The sequence below is a fragment of the Pollicipes pollicipes genome, unplaced genomic scaffold, assembly GCF_011947565.3.
Source record: "Pollicipes pollicipes isolate AB1234 unplaced genomic scaffold, Ppol_2.1 Scaffold_4219;HRSCAF=4965_pilon_pilon_pilon, whole genome shotgun sequence".
NCBI classification, from domain to species: Eukaryota; Metazoa; Arthropoda; class Thecostraca; order Pollicipedomorpha; family Pollicipedidae; genus Pollicipes; species Pollicipes pollicipes.
In genome coordinates this window covers 6173226-6194358 of record NW_023596448.1, presented here as the reverse complement: position 1 = coordinate 6194358, position 21133 = coordinate 6173226, and the positions used below count along the sequence as shown (strand labels likewise).

Genomic DNA, 21133 nt, shown 5'->3' with positions numbered 1-21133 from the left:
CGGGTCAAGTAATGTTCACGCTCTGCGCTGGTACCGAGTGCCACCTCGTAACGCCCATTCCCTAGAACGCAGGGCGGCAAATTATGCAAAAATATGCGTTAGTCATTTCACTATCAATTGTAAAGGCATGTGTCGAACACTCGTTGCACCAAGTGCGTTTATAAATGCCACGCCATTGCGGTAAACTGTTGCTTTGGTATGATTCTTCGTCAACAGAAATCTAGGTTCCGTCCGAAAAAGCTCCACTTTTACAAAAAGAGCAAAAGCCGCCAACGTCTTAAAACATGTTCCATTGAATGTCACGCTCACGTTTGTCATTTCAGGCATCGGAATCCCAGAAATTGCAGCTCTCAGCTAAGTGCCTAAGTGTTTGGTCAGTGTGTGGGGAACACTTATGGCATAACTGAGTCACATGTCCAAAACCTGCAATGCATATGATGGGCTACACGCTCCATCCACAAGAGGCAAACAGTCACGAACACAATTTCATTTCACTGACAGCTGACCAATCATTGGTCCAGCAAGCCAACCTCGGAGGCTTGAATTCAACAGCGAACCTGGCGTCAAAATCGATGTGTGGAGCGGACGTGTTTTCGCGGATGGTGCGCTCCAACCCGGCTATTTCTGCTCGCCAGCGCCATTTTGAAAACATGAGTGCTGGTGTGAATGCGTGTTTTCGAAATGCGAGTTTTCGAAAACAGGGCGGTGCGGCGGTGCGCGCCGAGTACGTTTGTTGGAGTGGCAGTTGCGTGCCTCTGATATGTGATGATCCATATTCCAAATCCGTGTTTTGAATGCATAAATTTTCGCCGGTGCCTGCTCATATACAGCAACATTCTGCTTTTAGTTGTTCTTAAGATGCGGACGAGTGCTACACAAACGATGTCCCTTTTCAGCCCACATACAAGAGAAATAGTGACAAACACGGTCGCTGTTTTTTGTTTTTGTTGTTTTTTTTATCAACTTAGCGCTGTGCGCAGCAGCTTATCAGCTATTCCGCCCTTCGTAAGTGGGAACTGCACGCTTTTTCGGCGTTCTAAGTGTCTTATTTTGAAACGTAAGTATTTTGTTGCTCCAACTAGCTCATGTAATATATGCTTCAAAGCCCGTCGTGCAAAGAGATATCCTCAAAGCGTTTTTCTGAAGTAAGACGGAGGGGGGGGGGGGGATTCAAACGCTGTGTCCGATCCCAGATAGGCATTTACCTAAGCTACCCCAAATGTGGATTTCCCACGCCGTGAGAGTTTGTCTTCTAACTTAACTTCTCTCCTGTGAAGGTGTTTTCTCCTAACTTAAGCTGTCAGAAAATTGTTAAAAATGTATGATATAATAAGCTATGTCAATTATGTCCGATCCCAGACATGCATCCACCTAAGCTACCCCAAACGCGGACTTCCCGCACAGTGGCGGTGTGTGGCCTAACCCAACTTTTCTCATGTTAGGGTACGTTATCAAAACTTAGCTTGACATGGTAAGAAAAAAATAGTTTTTTCTGATGCACTCGGTTATCAGTATCACACACGCGCCATCTTGCTACGACAGAAATGCTGCGCCGCAATCGTTAGACTATCCCGCGACATTGCACGGACGTGACGGTGCGGCACAGAACTATCATCAAACGCTTGAAAAAACAGAATTGGATTATTTTGCCCTGACACGATGGCGGTGACTGACGCTTTTTCCGATGCATGGATGCCGGACTAAAGCCTGCAAGGTTAGATAAGTCCCTATTGCCTTCAGCATCGATCAGTGCGCATCAAGAACGCGTGTGTATATCGTTACGCCTCGCAAAAATGACACTAATAGATTCATCCGATCCCATAAATGTCACCAGAAATCATGCCGGTTGCGCTGCAGGGCACAAGTCATTGCCGGCGTGTCAACACTCGCCAATGTGTGGGCGCATTAGCGGCGCGGGGTAAGGGTGCTGTTGACAATACTTCACTCGCGCTTGGGGCCGTCGCGGCTGTTCCAATGTGTGCATTCACCGGCCGCCAACCACCGCCCTGACAAGCGAAGGCGAACGAGGAAAAAGCCTGTCTCGGTGGAGTTGGCATAGCTAAAATGAATGCAGGTGTACGGAACATTAAGAAGACATTTGGGGTATCATCCGAAGGTAAATGGGTGATATTTTACGCCAAGTACTACGCGCACATCCGCAAGTATGCAATCAGTGTGAATGGATACACGGTCCTTTGAGCGAAGCCGAATGCTTGGCCTCATGCTCACGCCAAAGGCCACTTACCTCTCCGTTCTTGCTCTCGTCTCTGTCCATCGCCTGCTCCTGTTTTCCACAGGCCCCAGCCGGACGTCACTCTCTCCGAACTCCTGATCGGGGTGCACCATCCGAGTCGGCGCCGAGCAGGAGTAGGGGCACAGTTCAGCACTCAGCCGCTGCAGTGTGGTCGCGGACTCTCGATGGACACTGAATCCGGGTCATTGCCTTCCTGTCCGTTGATGGTGGTTGGTCCGCACGCTGGTCCCGGACGACCTGGGAGGAGGCCGGATCGTTCCGGACCTCACTCACCGCACGACGTGGTTCTAAGCGGAGAAAGATGCAGCGGCAAGCGCTTCTCCACCTGCCGTGTCTGAAGCTCGCCGCTCCCTGCCGGACTCAGCACGCTCCTGTTCACCCGGACGTGGCGTCGCTGTCTCCCCGGCGCGTGCGGGAAGTCCGGCGGCTCTGCCAACGTGCCGGTCCGAGCCCAGCCGCGTCCCCAGACCTCGGCGGTTCCCCTCTTCTAGAGGCCAGCTGACGGCCGGTCGGGCGCGGGAAGTCCAGCCGCGTCCCCAGAACGCGTCGGCTCCCCTCTTCTAGAGGCCAGCTGACGGCCGGTCGGGCGCGGGAAGTCCAGCCGCGTCCCCAGAACGCGTCGGTTCCCCTCTTCTAGAGGCCAGCTGACGGCCGGTCGGGCGCGGGAAGTCCAGCCGCGTCCCCAGAACGCGTCGGTTCCCCTCTTCTAGAGGCCAGCTGACGGCCGGTCGGGCGCGGGAAGTCCAGCCGCGTCCCCAGAACGCGTCGGTTCCCCTCTTCTAGAGGCCAGCTGACGGCCGGTCGGGCGCGGGAAGTCCAGCCGCGTCCCCAGAACGCGTCGGCTCCCCTCTTCTAGAGGCCAGCTGACGGCCGGTCGGGCGCGGGAAGTCCAGCCGCGTCCCCAGAACGCGTCGGCTCCCCTCTTCTAGAGGCCAGCTGACGGCCGGTCGGGCGCGGGAAGTCCAGCCGCGTCCCCAGAACGCGTCGGCTCCCCTCTTCTAGAGGCCAGCTGACGGCCGGTCGGGCGCGGGAAGTCCAGCCGCGTCCCCAGAACGCGTCGGCTCCCCTCTTCTAGAGGCCAGCTGACGGCCGGTCGGGCGCGGGAAGTCCAGCCGCGTCCCCAGAACGCGTCGGCTCCCCTCTTCTAGAGGCCAGCTGACGGCCGGTCGGGCGCGGGAAGTCCAGCCGCGTCCCCAGAACGCGTCGGTTCCCCTCTTCTAGAGGTCAGCTGACGGCCGACCGGGGCGCTAGCACAGGGCCGCCGTCCTCAGATGTGACCGGGTGTTGGCGCGCTTCGCCATCCAGTCCCAGCTCCCACGGTGGCCTGAGAACGAAGTGCCGTCCTGCTTCACGCTTCTCTTCCTTCCACTGCTCCACTTCTCTCCCATCCAGCGCTTTCCCCGTCCGAAGCCGGCCAAGCAACGCGAGCCGCGTTGACCAGCCAGCGACTGCGGCGAACCGCGCTGCCCCGCGGCCGCCTCGCGCGAGCTCCGGGGAGCCTGCGGAGCCAGCCTCCAGCGCAACGTCGCTAAGGCTTACGTAGCTGGCGCGGCTGGGTGCAGGGGGAGCTAGCCTGTAGCAGGTGGCGCTCGCTCGGCGGACGGCTCGGCGTCACCCGACCTGACTTACACTGCTGGCGGGGCACACCTGGCCCGCCCGACCTTAGCATGGTCGATCATCGTCATGACAACGCGGATAACACGACAGAAACAGCTGGCTGCCCGCTGCGGGTGTAGCTGTCCCCTCCCCACACCCGCCGGCCGTCTGCTGCACGACGCGATGGGGGGGCGGAAGCGGACCACAAGCGGCGTGTCAGCTGACCTTGCTGTAACGCTCGTGCGGTGGCGAAACCGATCGATCCGCCCACTGAATTAGATCCGGCGATCAATGTGTGCATGGCAGTGCACTGCCGTGTCACGACATGGTCCGCCATTGAGTCGGATTGGACGGTGTGATTGATGGCCAATGGCCGGTATGACCTTGGTTATGGATACGGATCGCTGATTTCTGTGGTCGGGTTTCAATCCCATCTTGGAACGATTCACCACAACGAAATGAGTATGTTTACTAGGTGCAAATTTGTTTACTAAGTGCAATTTAGGTTTATTAGATGCAAGCTTACGTTATGCTCTTTCGATTAAAGCGTCACTTTTACTTCCACCTCAAGATTGTCCTGTACGCTGTGAAGTCTGCAACTCGCTGGTCTAAACAAACAAATGTACCGGTGAGGTCGCCTGACGGAACTTCGTAATGGCAACCTATTAGTCCGCCGTGTTGTGGCCGAATGCAATGCGAAATAGCAATATTTCAAGGCACTTTGGGTTGAAAATTGCTTCGGTGATTTACTTAATTAGAAAACTGATATTGAGTGCGAGTCTTCCACATATTATATGAAAAGCAATTGCCATTTCGAGGGCGTGTATCGATCACTTAGAGCTACATTTTGGTAGTTTTGTCATCCCCAGCGTGGTAGGAGTGACCTTATGGGCCTCGTCAGCTAACAGTCAAATTTTCATGGCAAAACTTAAAAAAGCGAGGTGGCATTACCTCCAGAATAATATTTCCTGCCAAGAAAGCAGACTGAGTGGGTCTTTCTTGAATCGTAATAAAACGCCTAGATTAAGCAGTACGACCGGCGACATGAACAGCTTACCGCACTCTCTTTCGGTTAACATGTGAAAAGTGATGTATGTTCATTTTAAAAGGGGCGACGCGGGCGCGTAAAAAAACAGGTTCAGATGTTGGCGATCCGTGGTCGCAGCGACACGAAGCGACCTAGCACGTCTGATGGTGGGGAGGAGTCGGATCGGTAATATTCCTGATCGATATCAGCGGTCGGTCACGCGTGGTTGGACGCAAACATCAGTCCGCCATTGTTTAAAGAATTGGGGTCGGACAGCAGGAACTAGAGCAGATAACGGCTTGGAACCAATTACGTCGCATGGTTGAACTGCTCGCGTCGCATATATAAATATATGTATACACACGCACACACACACACACACACACACACACACACATATATATATATATATATATATATATATATATATATATATATATATACGTAAATTCTCCGTTTTAAGTCGGTTCTCCGTCTGAAAATCACCGAAGGCTCTCAACGCTCTCCGTCCCCTAGGAAGGCCAGTACTCCAGCGCGAGGCGGGCCAGTGTCACCATGCCTCGAAGCCCGTCACCGATGCTCCACGCGGTGGCCCAAACGACGATAACGACGAGGGATATCACCCGTCGGGAAGCGGCTGGCGGATTAGAAGTAAGTCCGCCTTAGAGGAGTGCATCGGCACCCCTACTGCTCCACCGACAACCATCAGGCTCAGTAAGTGGCTGGCATGGGTGGGGGCTTACGCTTGCCCGGTGCTCCTACATTTGACACTGGCGGGGGTTAAGCGTGGATAATGGTGTTACCGGTCTCGAGAAAAAGGATAATGCTTGGAACAAGAAATGAATGCTTAAAATCTTGGCGGTCTTTTTGCTACCACGCAAACATTGACATTGACATCGTACCCCCACATGACATGAAACATATGCACTGACTCATCATTTATCCGCAGTAAGTTGACATCTGAATGCAAGCACCGTTTTCGATTCCCTCGTTTTTGCGGTGAGTCTAAACCCCCTCTTTATGTCAATTTCCGGTATTCGACAACACGGGCTGAATATTATGCTGTCCTGGAAGATGGGAGGGCCATGCCAACTGGCCCCTCCCCGCTCTGGCGTCTATGAGTCGGTCCGCGCTACACGGGGTGGATGGGTTGGCCAAAGTCATGGCGGACCCATTACCCGTTTGGGAAACGAGGTCCAAATTGGGTGCACACTGCACTCAAATGGAGCAAACTTGCGCAGATTTAGGAACTTCCAGAGTCCTTGTACTGGTAGGGGCCACCGTCCCACTGACCCTCCCTGGATCCAGTCTCTCCAATGACCACGTCTGTCTGAGGACGGGACAAGGAACCGTACATATCTTGCCTTCCCGATGGCGCCGCCCAGTGGTATAAATAGCGAGGCTTTCACTTTGGCGCTACAAATGCCCGTTGTCTTTGGTAACAGAGCCTTTTTAAACGTGGGAAACCATTTTGATGTTTCGTGGCCCGCGGAGCTATTTGTGATGTCTCAAAACCCCTACGAGTTTGTTCAAGCTGCCAAGAAGTTTCCTGGGGCTCCAGTCCCAGGGGGCCCCACCACTTACAGGCGGGCCACGTCCTAAAGATTCCGCATGGTTACGTCTTTAGCGCTGTTGCTCTTCTTCCTCAAAGGCCAGAATCATAGTAATCTGTGCCGTAATGTCAATTTGACATAAATGAATACTGGATCCGATATAATAGACCCCAACCATCACCAAGCCTCGTGGAGGACAATAAGCATAGACGCCAAGACGTCGTTGTATACTTATGCATGACCACGATATTTTTTTAGGGCCCACCGATGGACCACATAGTTCATCCTCTTGCCTCCAGAACAGTTCAGGTTATTTTGTATTTTATGGTCATGCTACCAAATCCGTCTCGAACCCTGCCACCAATTTTCGTTCCATAGTTGACGCAACAGGATATCAAAGCAACGCAGAAGCCCCTGCGCGTTGTGCTCTCGCCTTCGCACTTCATTGGAGCCGGACCCGGTGTGATGCGGTTGGTACTCATCCACTTATCGACCTTTTATTTTTTGACAGTGGGTAGTATTGGTGTTCACTTCTTAACAACAATGTATGCTGCTCGTATGCAATGTATGCAATGTATACGGTTTTGGACAAGTAGGAAACTTACATTTTCTGTCCGTAGTATTTTTGATTATCCATGTGGCGATGAGGCAATGTTTACACCTGTTCTTGCACAGTTCACGCGCAAGTTGTGTTAACCATATTTGTGCAATGTGGTACAAACCTGATAAAATTCACACCCTTAAAATGTTGTGCAGTTTGGTCCGCAGCTTGGTTGTAACATGGTCAAGCACCTAAAATCAGTACAACCATAAATGTCACCGTAAGTTCATAAGTCCATTGGGATGGTCAGCACTAGTTGTCAGTGCCTATGTGATAAACTTACCTTGCTGTGATCACTTGGCATGCAATATATATTCTCATAGTAATATTCCCTGCTCAAATGGGTTGAAGAGGAAGAATTACAATATCTGTGGTATATCAGCCCAGTAAGGCTTGTGAAGTTAACAGTTTTGATCTTCTGTATAATAGAAGGGAATGATGGTTTGGCACAGTAACAGCAGGAAGTACATGCAAGAAGATCCATCCATATTTCTGTTAGTGGCCGTCTCTTGGTATAGACTAGTTGACATCCAATACTTGACCCTTGTATGTAGAATCTGCTGAATACACTGATACATATCCATCAGATAATCTTGGCACCCAACTGGCTGCAACATTTTAAGCAACAGCCAATGTGCAGATCAACTTGAAAATAGTTGTGTGTTTTGTGGAATATCACAGCAACCAGGTACTGAGTATCACTGTCCTTCAAAAGCATGCTGCAGTGAATTTCAGCAAGCCAGGCAGTTCATCACTGTACTCCTGCAATGGTGTTGAAACATTGACTAATAAACTCAAAATGATCATATGATATATATACATATATATATATATATATATATATATTTATATGTGTGTGTATGCATATATATCTGGTTTGCTGCAGCAACAGTTGTCTTTCCTACAGCATTTTCATATTTGTGTATGGCAATCATGGCTTGCTTCAAATGGCCCTAACTAGAGGTGGTAATGCTCATAGTAGTCCCATGGTCTGAGATGCTGCAAGATCTTTCAGTCTGACATAGAGTGATTGCTGAAGTCCCAAGTCTTAGCCAGAGCCACCTGCCAGATGAATCAATTTTCCTATAGCCTCATCCCAAAAGTTTACATGCTTGAGCTCTAGTTTGCTTATCAACTCCAAGCCATGCCTTATGTTTTCAACTGTTCATAAAACAGGTTTGCTATTCTACACCAAATCATGTTTATCAGTGCTTGGAAAAAATTGCTCAGCCTCTGACATGCAATGAACTCTGCCAGCTATGAACTCTACCACTGGTCCTATGTAATTTATTGCTTTCCCAAAACTTGTGACCCTTGAGGTTTGTTTTTGAACTTCCACACTCACATCTGTTGATTCTATGATGGCACTTAGACTGCTGATCTCTCCCCCAAGGCTTCTGTTGCTTTCTGGCACAGAAGCATTGCAGATTATGTGCAAAAATGACATTGCTGCTTTAAATGCAATTGTGCTCTAAGACTGAAAATGCATATGCTGAGATAGTGAAACAAGTGCAGATTTCTTGCCCAGTCTGATGGATGTGCTCAAAATGTGAACCAACTGGCACTGTCTTCAGTACACCAAACTTCAAGTGTCATTTTTGTTCAGGGATTTTTTGTCTGGATTGCAGGCCACCCAAATGTGTCTCGTAAGGAAGTCAGTAAATGATTTTCTTCTTTTCAGGTAGGCGGAAGCCATATCACAGCAACCATGTTTAAAAGCTTGTGTGGCATATGGAGACTACAAAGTCCTGCAATGTAAGTAGATGTAGCAAGTCACATTAAGTCAAGGTTATGTTACTATATGATTGTACAGCATTATATTGGTCAGCTATGTACTCAGAGTAGTGGTGTATCATGCACGAGTATGTGTGACTATTGCAGACAGCGAAGGTTTAACATTTTTGTATGCCTGCAGGTCGAGATACGTGGCACTCATTTCAAACTTATCTACCCTGTTTTGCTCATGTGTGTTTCCCGATAAGTAACATATGGTAGTCCAATGGCAATGTTGTAGCCCCTTGATGTGCTATTTTACCGCTTTGTTACTTGATGTGTATGTGCGGCACAATTTTGCACACATTATGCTGTGTTCCCCCAGACGGGCTATGTCTCAGTACCCGCCCATCTTCAAGGAGCCACTGCTTCCTCCACAGCAAGATGACGAGGTTCGGGAACAGTTTGCATTCTCACCCATCAAAGCGGCCCCCAGCAATGTGACCTCGTCGGCCTTTGACCACCCGGCGGTCAGGTGAGCGCGCGGCTGTGCTCACCGCCTGCTGCACTAAGTGACTTAGGCACTGACGTGCCGAAGCAGAGAGGGATGTGTGAGCGAGATTGTCGATGAAGAACGGGGTACCGAAAAAGAGCTGGGGTATGCCTTTATGCATGTAACACACTATGCAACAAGCAACATAGTCGTCTCCTGATAATCTTGCGTAGTGCTTTGGAAGTTAAGATATGACATTCTGCTCATTTTGTGTGTGATGAGTGCTGATACAGTATGACCGCTCCATGCAGTATCAGAAAAAGTAAGTCCCCCTGCGCGGAATCAGCAAAACATGAACAAACAAGAGCTTATCATTTGTCGTTATTTATATGATGCCAAGCCGAAGCATGTGGAGCCAAACTTGTGGGAACCGATGCGAATGGGTCTGGCCTTTTCACTGTGTGATCCGTCTTTCCTGGTGATGAGGCGGGCGGACGGACGCTGTCCTACCACTGGCTATCCCCAAATTACATGTAGAGACGGGCTTCGAAACAGCGACAACACCCGCCTCTGGATAGCTTCTTGGCACACCGGTGGATCGGACAGTGTTGAAGTCACGTGCCGGCTCGTGTCCGGTATTTTCGTCTACACCGTTTGTTCGTCTTCACGTCTTCGTCTGCACCGATTTCTGAAATCAGATCCCAGTGCTTGAGCTCACTACAGAACGGGTGGATTGGCGGCGCGCATGTCGAAGCGAGCTGACCGGCTGCGCACAGAGACCCATCTGGTCAGTGCCGACGTCCGCTGGTGCTCCGTTGAGCGGTCGTTGTCGCTGCTGCGCCCGTCCGACGGGATTGCCGCCGCCGGCGCCGTCGACCAGTCAGCGGTTTAGTCGAATGCGGAAGGCTGCGTTTTGTGTGTATTAAAATGATGCTTTAACCTCGCGTCTGATTAAACAGCTGGTGTGCAGGGGTCTTGACGTTTATGCAGCGTCCGAGTAAAAACAAATGGTATTGGTGTTTAAGACTGCATGGAGCCGGAATCAGTGGTTGCAAAGACATTAACTGCCAAACGGGACGGATGCTGAGCGGGGCCGCTAAAACGGAAGCTTTTTCGTCGTTCAGGTAGGGCTCATTCGTCTTGCGGCTTCACTAATAATGTGCCGTCTCCTGTTTTCATGAAGGAATTGCCGACAGTATTTTTTCTGCGCTCGGTTTGCATGGCAGCGTGACCAAACATTCGCTGCTCGCAATCCAAGCGCGCTTCATCACCAGCAAGATCGCCGACAGAGCTTGTTTTGACGTTTACGTCTCAGCTTTCAAAAGGCGGTATCGTGCCGTCCGTTATATTGCTGACCAATTGAAACGCCCGCCTGTTGAGATCAATTTTGTTGGCTTGTAGCTTCAACAGCTCGGCTCCACTGGCCAGCAACGCCTCTCGGACCTTCATGTCCCTGCGGTCGCTGACCGTATCAACATGCCTTGTTCAGCGCAAGCAGAAAAATCCTGTCTAAATTGTGCTTTCATGTTTTCGACGTACTTCGGTGAGCAGGCTGCGTGGCCAGATGCAGTTTTCCTACAAGATTGGATATCGGCATAACGTAACCCCCCAGCTGATGAACACGGAATGGGGGAAATTTTCAGTGTACAGCACACGCAAAATACAGGTTGAAACCGAACGGATCCTCGACAATCCGTGGTGTCAGCGACGCGATGCTGACGTCGCTTGACGAGCAGGGACTGGTCAGTCGTACCGTTACCAGTGTGGGTCGCTGTGCCGTCCGTGGCCGTCACGCGCGCTGGAACGGAACACGGGAATTACCTTTTTTTGGGGGGGGGGCGTTATTAAGGATTGGTTTTGGGTTTGGTAGACAGAAAAGATGACATGCATGAAAGTGGCTGCAAGGTGTAAGTGAATGCGCCGTTGACAAATTACAGTGATCTCGATTTTGTCCAGTCCGCCATGATGCCAGTAGCGGACCAGTTGCCGGACGGCGTCGCCTCGTGAAGATCGCAGTCCCGCTAGGTGTCAGCACTAACCGCACAACATATCCGAATGTCTCGTGCTGTCTTGACTGCTGTCACTGAAAGTGTAAATTGGTTCAGATTCATTGGGGTCATTAGGAGAAATGATCCGGCCAGGCTCAGTGCCAGACATTTTGCTAGGAAATGCGATCAGTTAGGACGTGAACGTTCCGTTGTGATTTATCTATTATTTGAATGATCGCTTTTGCCTGCGCGACCCATGAAAGATCGATATTCCAACGCATTCTTGTGGGTCCGGCTGTATGAGCTCCAAATTAATTTGGCTCCATTCACTTATCATGGGGCTCTTCCAGATAAAGTCACGTCCGCTATCGCTCCGCTCGTTCCACACCTCTCAAGCCATCGTACCACACCTCTCAAGCCACTCGTCGCAGCGTGTTCAGCCTCCGTGTAGAGAGCGCACCGAGTTAGCGAAAACATCACGGCGTCTCAGGAATGTCACGAAGGCGCGTCAATCTCTCGTCATGCGCGACAATTTGGCTCTGATCTTTTTCTCTTGTCGTTCTGAAGACGATGTAGACCGTTTGTCATCCTTATCTTTCCTTGCGACAAACGCTGCCGTTACTTAAACATTGGTATTTCGTGATCAGCATTGATATATGTACCGCCGCAGAGGAAAAGTGTAGGTGGTAGCCGGCATTTTCAAACCCGCTCATGAAACGAGTTGCTGCGGCCAAAGTCATGCGAGGTCTTAGCCAGGAAATGATGCTGCGGTTTGATGCTTGATGATGAAGTGATGCTGGAAATGATGCTTATCGGTTTCAGAAGTATACATCGCTTTCGCTTATATATCATTAAACACGTCGTATCCGATTTCAGTTTCGTACGTATACACCAGTTTCAGTAACGTGTCATCAAACACGTCAGATCGGATTCCAAATCCGCCGATACACCCAAGCCGCCTGGTTCGATCAAGGCGCGGTACCCTTGTCTTATGTTTGCCAGCGGTTATGTGTGATATATTCTATCTGGTGCGTGACCTGCGCCCATTGTAAGATGTTCTGGATAGTAAATGTGCTCGACCTGTTTCAGGAAATTCACCAACATAATCATGAGAGGTGGCGGCAAGGATCTCGCTCAGACATTAGTCGCAAAGGTAAGCTGCTTTCAGAGACCGCACGTGACTGATGGGAGTGGTTTTGACCCGCGTTTACGCAACGTACGTTGTTGCTATTCTGCCGTAAGAAAGCATTGATGTAAGTCATAGATATTCGGAGTGCTGCATGTTGAGACAGGTGCGTAGGTCTATCGATCCCTGTCTGTCGTTTGTCCGCCTCGACCTCGTGTCAAATGTAGTGTGCCAGTTGTGCGAGCTTTTCCATCCTGTTAAGGGGTTTGATACTCCCCCCCCCTCATTCGTCTCTGAATTAACGCGCTCGAATGAGAATCAGGTGACCAGCGAAGGTTTTTCCGGCGTGGTTTCCGAGTGGCGCGGCAAAGCCGCGCTAAATTTTGATGGTGTGGACAAGTGAATAGCGAAACGTTTGAGGCCCAAAATTTAAATACGTCTTGTGAAGTCGCTAACCTACGGCATGTCAAAATCACGCCATGGATTCAGCGAAGACAGTTTCTAGGAAATCGCTTAATGTCATGAAACAGCGGAAAATCAGACGAAGTCATACATTTCTGAGAAACATAATCTTAGACAAGACAATTGAAGGAACACATTCCATTGACCAAGGGTCAGTTATCAAGGCTTGGCATTGATAACAGGAACCGCATTATACATCTTGTATGGACTTTTTGAAGGTCAGAATAGGTCGCTGACCTAAAATGACCCAGGTAAGCATTTTGTTATGATCTTTGATATTGATTCAAATGCAAAAATCAAACCAGTCTTTTATGATTTTGGTCTTCATGGCCATCGAAAGCCCAGGCAAGATCACTGACCTCATATGAGCACCAGCGACCGTTTGCTTAGAACAGGCATCTAGGTTCACGGCGGTTGCACAATAAGGCCTTGGGGGCACTTTGGACGTGAGTCTGGAGTTTGGCCTTGCTTGACCCTATTTGACTTAAATGTCATGATCTAGGAACCTCATATTTTGACACAAGTAAGTTTACGTTCTGGGAAACTCACCCTGTGAATTTGGTGTTTCTAGCTATCTTAGTTTTTGGGATCCTAGGGGGGTCAAATTGACCCCCGAGCGAAGGGCACCCAACCGGTCACCCGGGCGCGTGTCAAACAGTCCCAATGTTTTCCAACGATAACAGGTGGTCTGAGGATGTCGTTAAGCATGTAGCCACATTTGTTGTTTGTTATCACTACCATCCAATCTTATGATCTCCTTAACAAACTTGGTGCCCGGTGTTTTGTAGTGTTTCGTCGCGTTGCTGAGGGCTCACTGTTCACAGTAAAAATCTCCTTGTCCACTGTGTTGTGACGGGAATCACTCCCACACTCGCTTTGAGCCGACAATCGCCTCACGTAGTCCATTGTGCGCCTTTTAATCAGCTGATCCTCCACTACACAGCGGACATCTCCCCACACCTCACACCATCAACCAGTCCGCAGTGTGCATTCATTCTGCTCCCACTGGTCCACTGTGCGTCAACAGTGTAACACGTCAAGCCAGTAACCGCGATCCTCTCCCGCTGGCCCATTTCGACCGCGGACGTGGCTGCACTAGCCCACTGTGCGCCGCAGACCCGTCCGTTCACCGTGCCGCACGCGCCGGCAGACATTCGAGCGCATCAAGCGGACGCAGATCCAGCGGTACAACGAGGCCAGCGCCGGCCAGACGGACGTGGCGCCGGAGGAGGTGCTCTGCGACCCGCTGCAGGTGTTCCTGCGGGCGCTGGAGAACAGCCGCCCGCGGCTCCAGCTGGTGCCCATCATCCGCGGCGGCATTACCTACAAGGTGCGGCACGGGGCGGCGTCACCTGCCACGTGCGACGGCCAGGTCGTGAGGTGCGCGGTGCGGGCTGTGGCGCCGGTGCTGAGGGTGCCCTCCGGCCGGCCCTGCGGCACGTGGCCAGTGACGGCCGCGGTCTCCCACGACTCCGGCAGACGGCGGCGCTGCGGCTCTCCCGCCTCCGCCTCGCTCGGCGGAGCTCGGTCGCGGCTTCCCGTCCCCGCGTTCAGCCGCGGCCGCCGGCCGCCGCTGGAGTGGCGCCAGGGCCTGGCCGGGGCCGGCGCGGTCACCTGGGTAACGCGGGGCACCGGGGCGGCAGGCGCTCGGGGCAAGCCGGCGGCCCCGGCCGCCTCCGTGGCGCCGCTGGGCACCGGGGCGGCAGGCGCTCGGAGCAAGTCGGCGGCCTCCGTGGCGCCGCCGGGCGCGGGGCGAAATGCACTGCGGTGGCGCCGAGAGCTGCCGGTGTTCTGGTGATGCTTTCCAGTGCTGTAGCCGCGGCGGGATGTTCACACATCGATTTATCGGGTGGACCGAAGCAGATTTGCTAGGTTGCCTGGGACTCTCAACGCTTCGCCGTGATGAGACGCGCCTTGCACGGCCGGACTACCGAGCGGCCGGCGGGCGGTACGGCGCACTGCCCCCGCGGAGACCCGCTGACGTCACCAGTTCCCTCAGCGCCCGCCCGGTGGGGAGGTTCATGGTCCGATCGCCCCCCGGGTCAGGCGGTCTGGGTGGCCCGGGGCGGGTCTGAGTGACCTGGGGCGTGTGATGACGCCCGGGGCCAGCCTGGCCTGCCGATACTCGCCCCAGGACGGGGCGCTCACGGCCGCCAAGGCTGCCGTTCGCTGTTGATCCTGTGGGCGTCGTAATGGCCGCTAGCCGGCTGCCGGCGCAGCTTTGTTAGCCGAGGGGTATTTATCTCGGGGTGGGGGGAGGGGGCTCAGCGCGGGCCAAGTGCGTCAGATGCCGTCTGTCGTCGCGGTGAAAGAGCTCGCGGCATATTCCTCTTGCGGCGCGCTCAAGCGCTTGTCATGGAGCTGCGCTCAGTCTCATCCCCTGCTGGCGGGATGGCGTGTTTTACACGAGAGCTGGGCGGGCGACACGGATGGAGTCGTGTCTGGGCTGTCGGCTATCGTCCATCTTTTCTGTGTATTTATTTACACTTTCCAGCGTGGCGCGTTTTCTGAGTCAACATTCTTGGAAAGGCCCGGAAGATCGCTGGTGTTAGCAGCTTGCGCCTGCTCTCCGGATAACGCTGGGGCGAGGTCTTCGTTTGCGCCTAACCCGTCCCTATAACACTGATTGGGGGCGCCTTCAGACACGCTCTACCACGCGCTCCATCGGCCTCTGCGCTCTCCTGAAGATCACCATCACCGGTATTGCAATATCCCCAGTCAGAGTCGTGTTGCAGTGGTCGTTCACTACCCGGTCGGTCTCGTTTAGGTATTATGAGACGAGAAATCAATACGCGGCGGCTATTCTCAACTGCCGCAGCCGGCTCGCCCAAGCCTCCTCGTTTCCCAGACGATCTGCTTCAGGCGGTGCGTCGCAGCTGCATCGCACCGGGCTGGCGTCTCGGTCTCCGCGGAGATCTGCAAGTGCGCCGCCGCCGCCGCCGCCGCCGCCGCCGCCGGCCCGATCCGACGCTCGCCGTCGGTCGCGGCCGTGGCGGCTGGCCAGACCGGCTGTTGACGGTGCCGGAGCCGGCGGCCGGCGGCCGGCGGCAGTGGGCGGCCTCGTGGCGGCGCCTCTCATGTTCCCCCCCCCCCGCCCTCCAGACCCGGGAAGGGGCGCGAAACACGGCTCTGACGACCGCCACCACACGGCGCGTGGAGGGGGGGGGGGGGGGGGATCTGGGAGTGCCGCAATGGCTGCTTCATGTGGAGGGCCAGGTGACGTGAGCAGTGGGTTACTATTCTTGCACCCAGAGGGAAAAGGCTTTGGCTGGCTGAATCTGAAACGAGTTGTGTGCATCAAACACCTACGTGGAGCCGCACGCTTGCTAGTTCGCTTTGTGACGCGAGTGTCAACGCACGTTGGGACAAATGCCAACTTCGCCATCGGCGCGCCGCGGTGAGCTCACGTAGGCTGCTGTTGTGCGCTGAGATCAGCAACGTTTCAGATGGCAACTGATGTGTCAACTGGTGTGTCAACTGATGTATCAACTGATGTGTCAACTGGTGTGTCAGGCGCCGGGGTCCGCGCTGCGTGGACGTTGCCCGCGAGCAGCTGTGCGTGCGTGGATCAGACTGTTTAGCCGCCGTGGTGTGGTGGGAATGGCTCGTGTGGCTACGTGACCGCTGTGTTTTAGTGCGGCCGGTCTGTCACGCAGTTGTGTGGCTGCTGGCTGAGTGTTTGTGTTCTGCTGTGCGTGTTCTGCTGCTGGCTGGCCGTCGCGCCGCTGTGAGCTGACGCGCGGTCCCCCGCCGCTCAGGTTCCCCGGCCGGTGACGGAGAAGCGGGCGACGTTCGTGGCCATGCGCTGGTTCAAGGAGGCCGGCAGGGAGAAGGACCGCACAGTGAGATTCTCCGACCGGCTGGCCGCCGAACTCATCAGCGCGGCCAACAATGAGGTGAGTGACCGGGGGCAGAGTCTGTGGTCTGAGTCAGTGTCGATGGGCCGGGCTCAGGGTCGGCGGCCTGAGGTCAGGGCCAGGGTCAGCCCTCGCCCCTTGCCAGGGGCATCACTCAGCGGTCCCCTCCCGACGCGTTGTGAAATGTTGGTACCGTTGATGATTGCCTGTCGCTGAGGGCGGGATTGCGATGATGTTGATGTTGCCGATAGCAGTATGGTTTTCGGGGCAACGGTGCGGTTTGCTGCTGCAGCTGGGGTATGTGGAAGACAAAAGTGAAAACGCTCGTTAGGTTTTAGAAGATGACAATCAAGTAACCGAATAGTAAAATGAAGAAAGTAAACAAGTACATTAAGTAAAAGGTAAAGCAGATAAGGTGTACACCTCCACCCCCAAATAACAGGACTCTCATTGTCCTTTACCTTAAAATATATAAATACCTAACTATAGCAGCTGAAACGTCAGTAAACAAGTATGTCATCGGCCAGTTTTGGCGTTGAGCTCCTTCTGGCGCTCCCGGCCTTTGAGCTCCTTCCGCCGCTCCTGAGCCCCGGTCTGTAAGCTCCTTCTGCCGCTTCTGGGCCCCAGCCTGTGAGCTGCTCCTGCCGCTCCTGAGCCCCGGCCTGCCGTCAGCGGGCCGCTCGGGCGCCGCCGGCTCGCTCCAGTGTTATTGTACCTCATCTGGGCCGGACGTCAGCAACCGCTTGTTCGCTGCCGCACCACCTGTTGCTTACCCCGTCACTAAGCCGCCGCACCAGCTGCCGCTCACCCCGTCACTGGACCGGGAGAGCGGCCGGGCGCTGGCGCTCGTGTTGATGGTGGTCAGGTGGGGGCGGCTCGCTGCGGACGGTCGACCGGCGGCGGGTGGGGGTGTGTTGTTCTCGGAGGTTCGACTTCAGCTTTGGTGCGAGCCCGGAGATCGGCCTCCCGCGACGTTGGGGATAGAATGCTCGGGGCCTGGCCGGGGTGCAGTCGTACGTCTATGCGGGTCTTTGTCGTGAATTGATCACATGTGTGCTTACGCGAGTGTTAGTAACGGTAGTCATGACGATAGCATGTGATACGTAGTCGTCTGTTCATTTCGTAGGCTCACTTCGTATGTCGGCTTCGCTGCTTTCTCACTTTGTTGTTTTAGTCTTGTCGTTGTTCATGAAACAGCGTTTTTTAGTATTCTTGTGTGGGTTATTTGTCCGTATCCCGCTGATTGGGTCAACACAAGATATGAATGCAAATCGCACGCAAAATCTTGATGCAAAACGGGCGAGACTGATTTATATATGTTGGCGGGCGTGATGCCAAAGCCTGGTACAGCCTTGCTGCATGAACTGCGTCATGGGATGGCAATTTTCAGTGCGTGGGATGCGCGGGATGATAATTTCTACCACGCGAGATGGTAATTCCCAGCGCGTGATACGGTATCAGTGCGTCATCAAACGCACATCTGCCACCTCCACGCTGGCAGGCCTTCTGCTCCGGATTCTGCTGCCAGTTCAGACCGACGCCGACAGATGTCGGAACGATCGCTGACGTTGACGAGTGCGCCTGTCGACCTGAACCCAAAGCATTGAGTTATACCCCGGCGCGTTCCTGTGTCTGACTCTGGCGGCTCCGTTTTTACGACTGGTCCTCATTAAGGTTGACTGAATTGTGGTCGGACGCTGTCACTCGGCGACGGCCGAGAATCACCGACGTCAGAAGCGGAGACTAACCGCGATCAGTCCGCAGTGACCCCTGGACGTCGGCTGACCCCGCTCGGCGGCGGGGGCGCCTGCGGGCTGGGTGGGCCGATCCGGCTGAGCCAGCGCCCATTAACACCGATTAGCGTCAGCGTCCGTTTTCTCCGCTGGCAAGAAGTGACACGGACGGGCATGTTTTGGCGGCTGTGGATCTGAGCGTTTGTCTGGGGCGGGGCGGCGTGTTCGGCCTCGCCGGCTCCTGGGTCGTGATGATCCACCGGGATCGTGGTGGTCCTCTGACTAGGAGCATGGTGTGGAGGGGTTGGCGCCGCCCTGGTGTGCGCCGACCGATATCACCGGCTCACATGCTCTAATGACGTCCACTCGGTGGCATGTGTGTCATCATGTCGTGTGGCATCATGTGTCATGCCCTCGTATCATCCACTCGGCATGTCATGATGTCGTGTGTCATCATGCACCATGCTCATGGATCGTCCACTCGGCTGGCTAGTGATATTCTATTTGGGCCCGGCACTGGGTGCTCGCTCCCTGTATATTGGGCTTGTTTGGCGTTGTTTCAGCCTTTAAAATCCCGTGCGTGTTTGGGTGCGATGCGGCGGTGTTCGATTCCATCTCAGTGATGTCTCCCTGATAAGTCCACAGCCAGTCCAGTCAGCTGGCGTTCCTGTCATCCCCCGCTGTCTCGTATCAGCCGTCGCACCGGCCGGTTTTGACCTTGCCCGTCTGTCACCAGTTCGTCGGCGTCTAGACCGATTAAGCTGCCCTTCGCGGTGAAACACGCTGGCAGCTGAGCCGGGTGTGACCGCGATCCCCTCCCCCCCCCCGCCCCATACCCATACCGTCTCCCGGCTGGCCGGCTGCGGCCTCGCCCAGACTCTATCTATCAGCTGACCGTGACTGTCTCGTCCGCTCCAACACATCCGTCACTCTCCCGCGGCAGATCAGCCGCGGCGTCGCCTTCGTCGAATCCGAGCCCTCGCCGTCTCACCTGCCCCCGGCGACGGGCTGACCACGCCTCCCCCGGTGTCGCTGACTGGATCACGCCCCATCGCCCGCCGCGTCCCGCCCAGCTCCGCCCTGTCCTCTCGCTGTTATCGGGGCGGGCCCTGGCGTCTCCCAGCGCCCCTGCCCCTCCGTTCGCTGCCTCCCCCTCGGCTCACCGCTGACGGCGCTCCGGCAGGGCCGCGTGGTGCGCCTGAAGCAGGAGCTACACCGACAATGCGAGGCGAACCGCGCCTACGCCCACTACACGTACGGCTGAGCTGGAGCGGCGGAGAGCCGCGGCGGACTGTGACGGCGCGCGGTCGGCAGGGATGACGTCACGGCACGGTCTGTGACGTCACAGACCGTCAGGCGCCGGCGGCGTGTTGTGTCGAGGAGTGCCTCTCGGATGACGTCACGGCGCGGTCTGTGACGTCACAGACAGACGGGCGCCGGCGGCGTGTTGTGTCGAGGAGTGCGCCTGTCGGATGATGAGTGGGATGTGAGGGGTGAATGTGCCGCGGAGTCGTGTTTTGTACTTTGAGAGGCTGCGGTGCGGTGGCTCGCACCACCTTGTGAATAAACTATTGTGTCCGATCAGTCAGTTTGAGGACGCAGTCCACGGGACGTAAGAGCCGAATTGTGAGAGCGTCAGACTCCCACGTGAGAGCCGGGGTTCGAATCTCGGTAGCGCTATGGCCGTGAGTGCTCATATGACCATTGCAGTCGCTGGCGATCCATAAAAAGGCCGCGGCAGCGCGCGTCGCGTTCCCGTAACAAACAGAAGACGAACTGGATCGTGTGTTGGGTGTTCGCGGTGGGCGCCTGGGTCGCTCTCTCCTGGGGAAAAACGGCGCGACTGCGGGAGCGTTCGGCGTTCCAAGAGAACTAGGCGTGCAAAGTAAGCTGCGACCTGGATTAACGCCGCTTGCGTTGGCAGGCGGCCACGTTCCCTAATGATAACGCGCGGCCCAACGACGGCTCCTTCCGATGGCTTCCCTGAAGCAGGGTGGCCTGAGGCGTGTCTGGGAGCCGTTGTGGCCTTCCGGTTATCGCTAATCAGCAGTCTGGCCGGCCAGGCTCGCTGTCAGGAGGGAGGGGGTGACCTCGCGTCGGATAGGGGGGACGGTGTCCCGTCACCCGCGGCCAGCGGCGGGGGGATGGGAACGGCAAAAGCCCGGTGTGGAGGGAGGCAGCTGATCAGAGATTAGGTCAGGACGGTGCGGACAAGACAGGATAGATACGGATCAGAGACAGGACTAGAAAGACGTCCTGAATGGCATGCTGTTAAACGAAGATGTGGTGTTGATCTGCGAGGTGTCATGCAGGCTTCAACATTCTGAGTTGTATCCACGTAGTTTATTTCTATTTGCGCTTGTTGCCAGCAAAGCTTCTTGTTCTCGCCGATCCTTTTCGGACTAATATGGATATGCCTTGCGGAGTTTATTTTTGCTCACCTGGATAGCTGTTGCCTTGCGCCAGCTACCCACCAGATGCCAGATGATGCCATATGCTAGATGATGCCATATGCCAGATGTCAAATGCCAGAGTTATGCATGGATCGGTGAGGCAACGCAGACGTTAAAAACTTGCGCTAACTATCAGTTGCCATGTGGTTGGTCTCAGCGACAAGGGCAATTTGCTTAGAGTGAAAACGGAAAAAAGCATGCGACAAAGTTACGCGACACTCAAAAAATGAATTTGATGGACTCTCCTTGTATGGATTTTTCCATGCAAGGAACCCGA

At 54.3% G+C, this 21133-nt stretch overlaps 1 protein-coding gene across 2 annotated transcripts; it reads left to right on the top strand.

Moving 5' to 3' along the window:
• The first annotated feature begins 6828 nt into the window (after positions 1-6828).
• Positions 6829-19753, top strand: LOC119095778 (28S ribosomal protein S7, mitochondrial). Of its 2 annotated transcripts, none has more exons than XM_037218633.1 (7): positions 6829-6900; positions 8713-8786; positions 9130-9279; positions 12315-12378; positions 13964-14143; positions 16572-16709; positions 19587-19753. In XM_037218633.1, the coding sequence occupies exons 2-7, from the start codon at positions 8740-8742 to the stop codon at positions 19665-19667; spliced, it is 660 nt and encodes a 219-aa protein (XP_037074528.1). In that variant the 5' UTR covers positions 6829-6900; positions 8713-8739; the 3' UTR covers positions 19668-19753. The 2 variants fall into 2 exon arrangements, with proteins under 2 accessions (XP_037074528.1, XP_037074529.1); XM_037218634.1 differs by having other exon boundaries at positions 6874-6900; positions 8717-8786.
• Positions 19754-21133: the final 1380 nt, after the last annotated feature.

Coding starts and splice junctions, on each gene's coding strand:
- LOC119095778 (XM_037218633.1), top strand. CDS start 8,740: ATGTTTAAAAGCTTGTGTGGCATATGGAGACTACAAAGTCCTGCAAT. Junction 12,379..13,963: donor CTCAGACATTAGTCGCAAAG/GTAAGCTGCTTT, acceptor ACGCGCCGGCAG/ACATTCGAGCGCATCAAGCG. Junction 16,710..19,586: donor TCAGCGCGGCCAACAATGAG/GTGAGTGACCGG, acceptor GCGCTCCGGCAG/GGCCGCGTGGTGCGCCTGAA.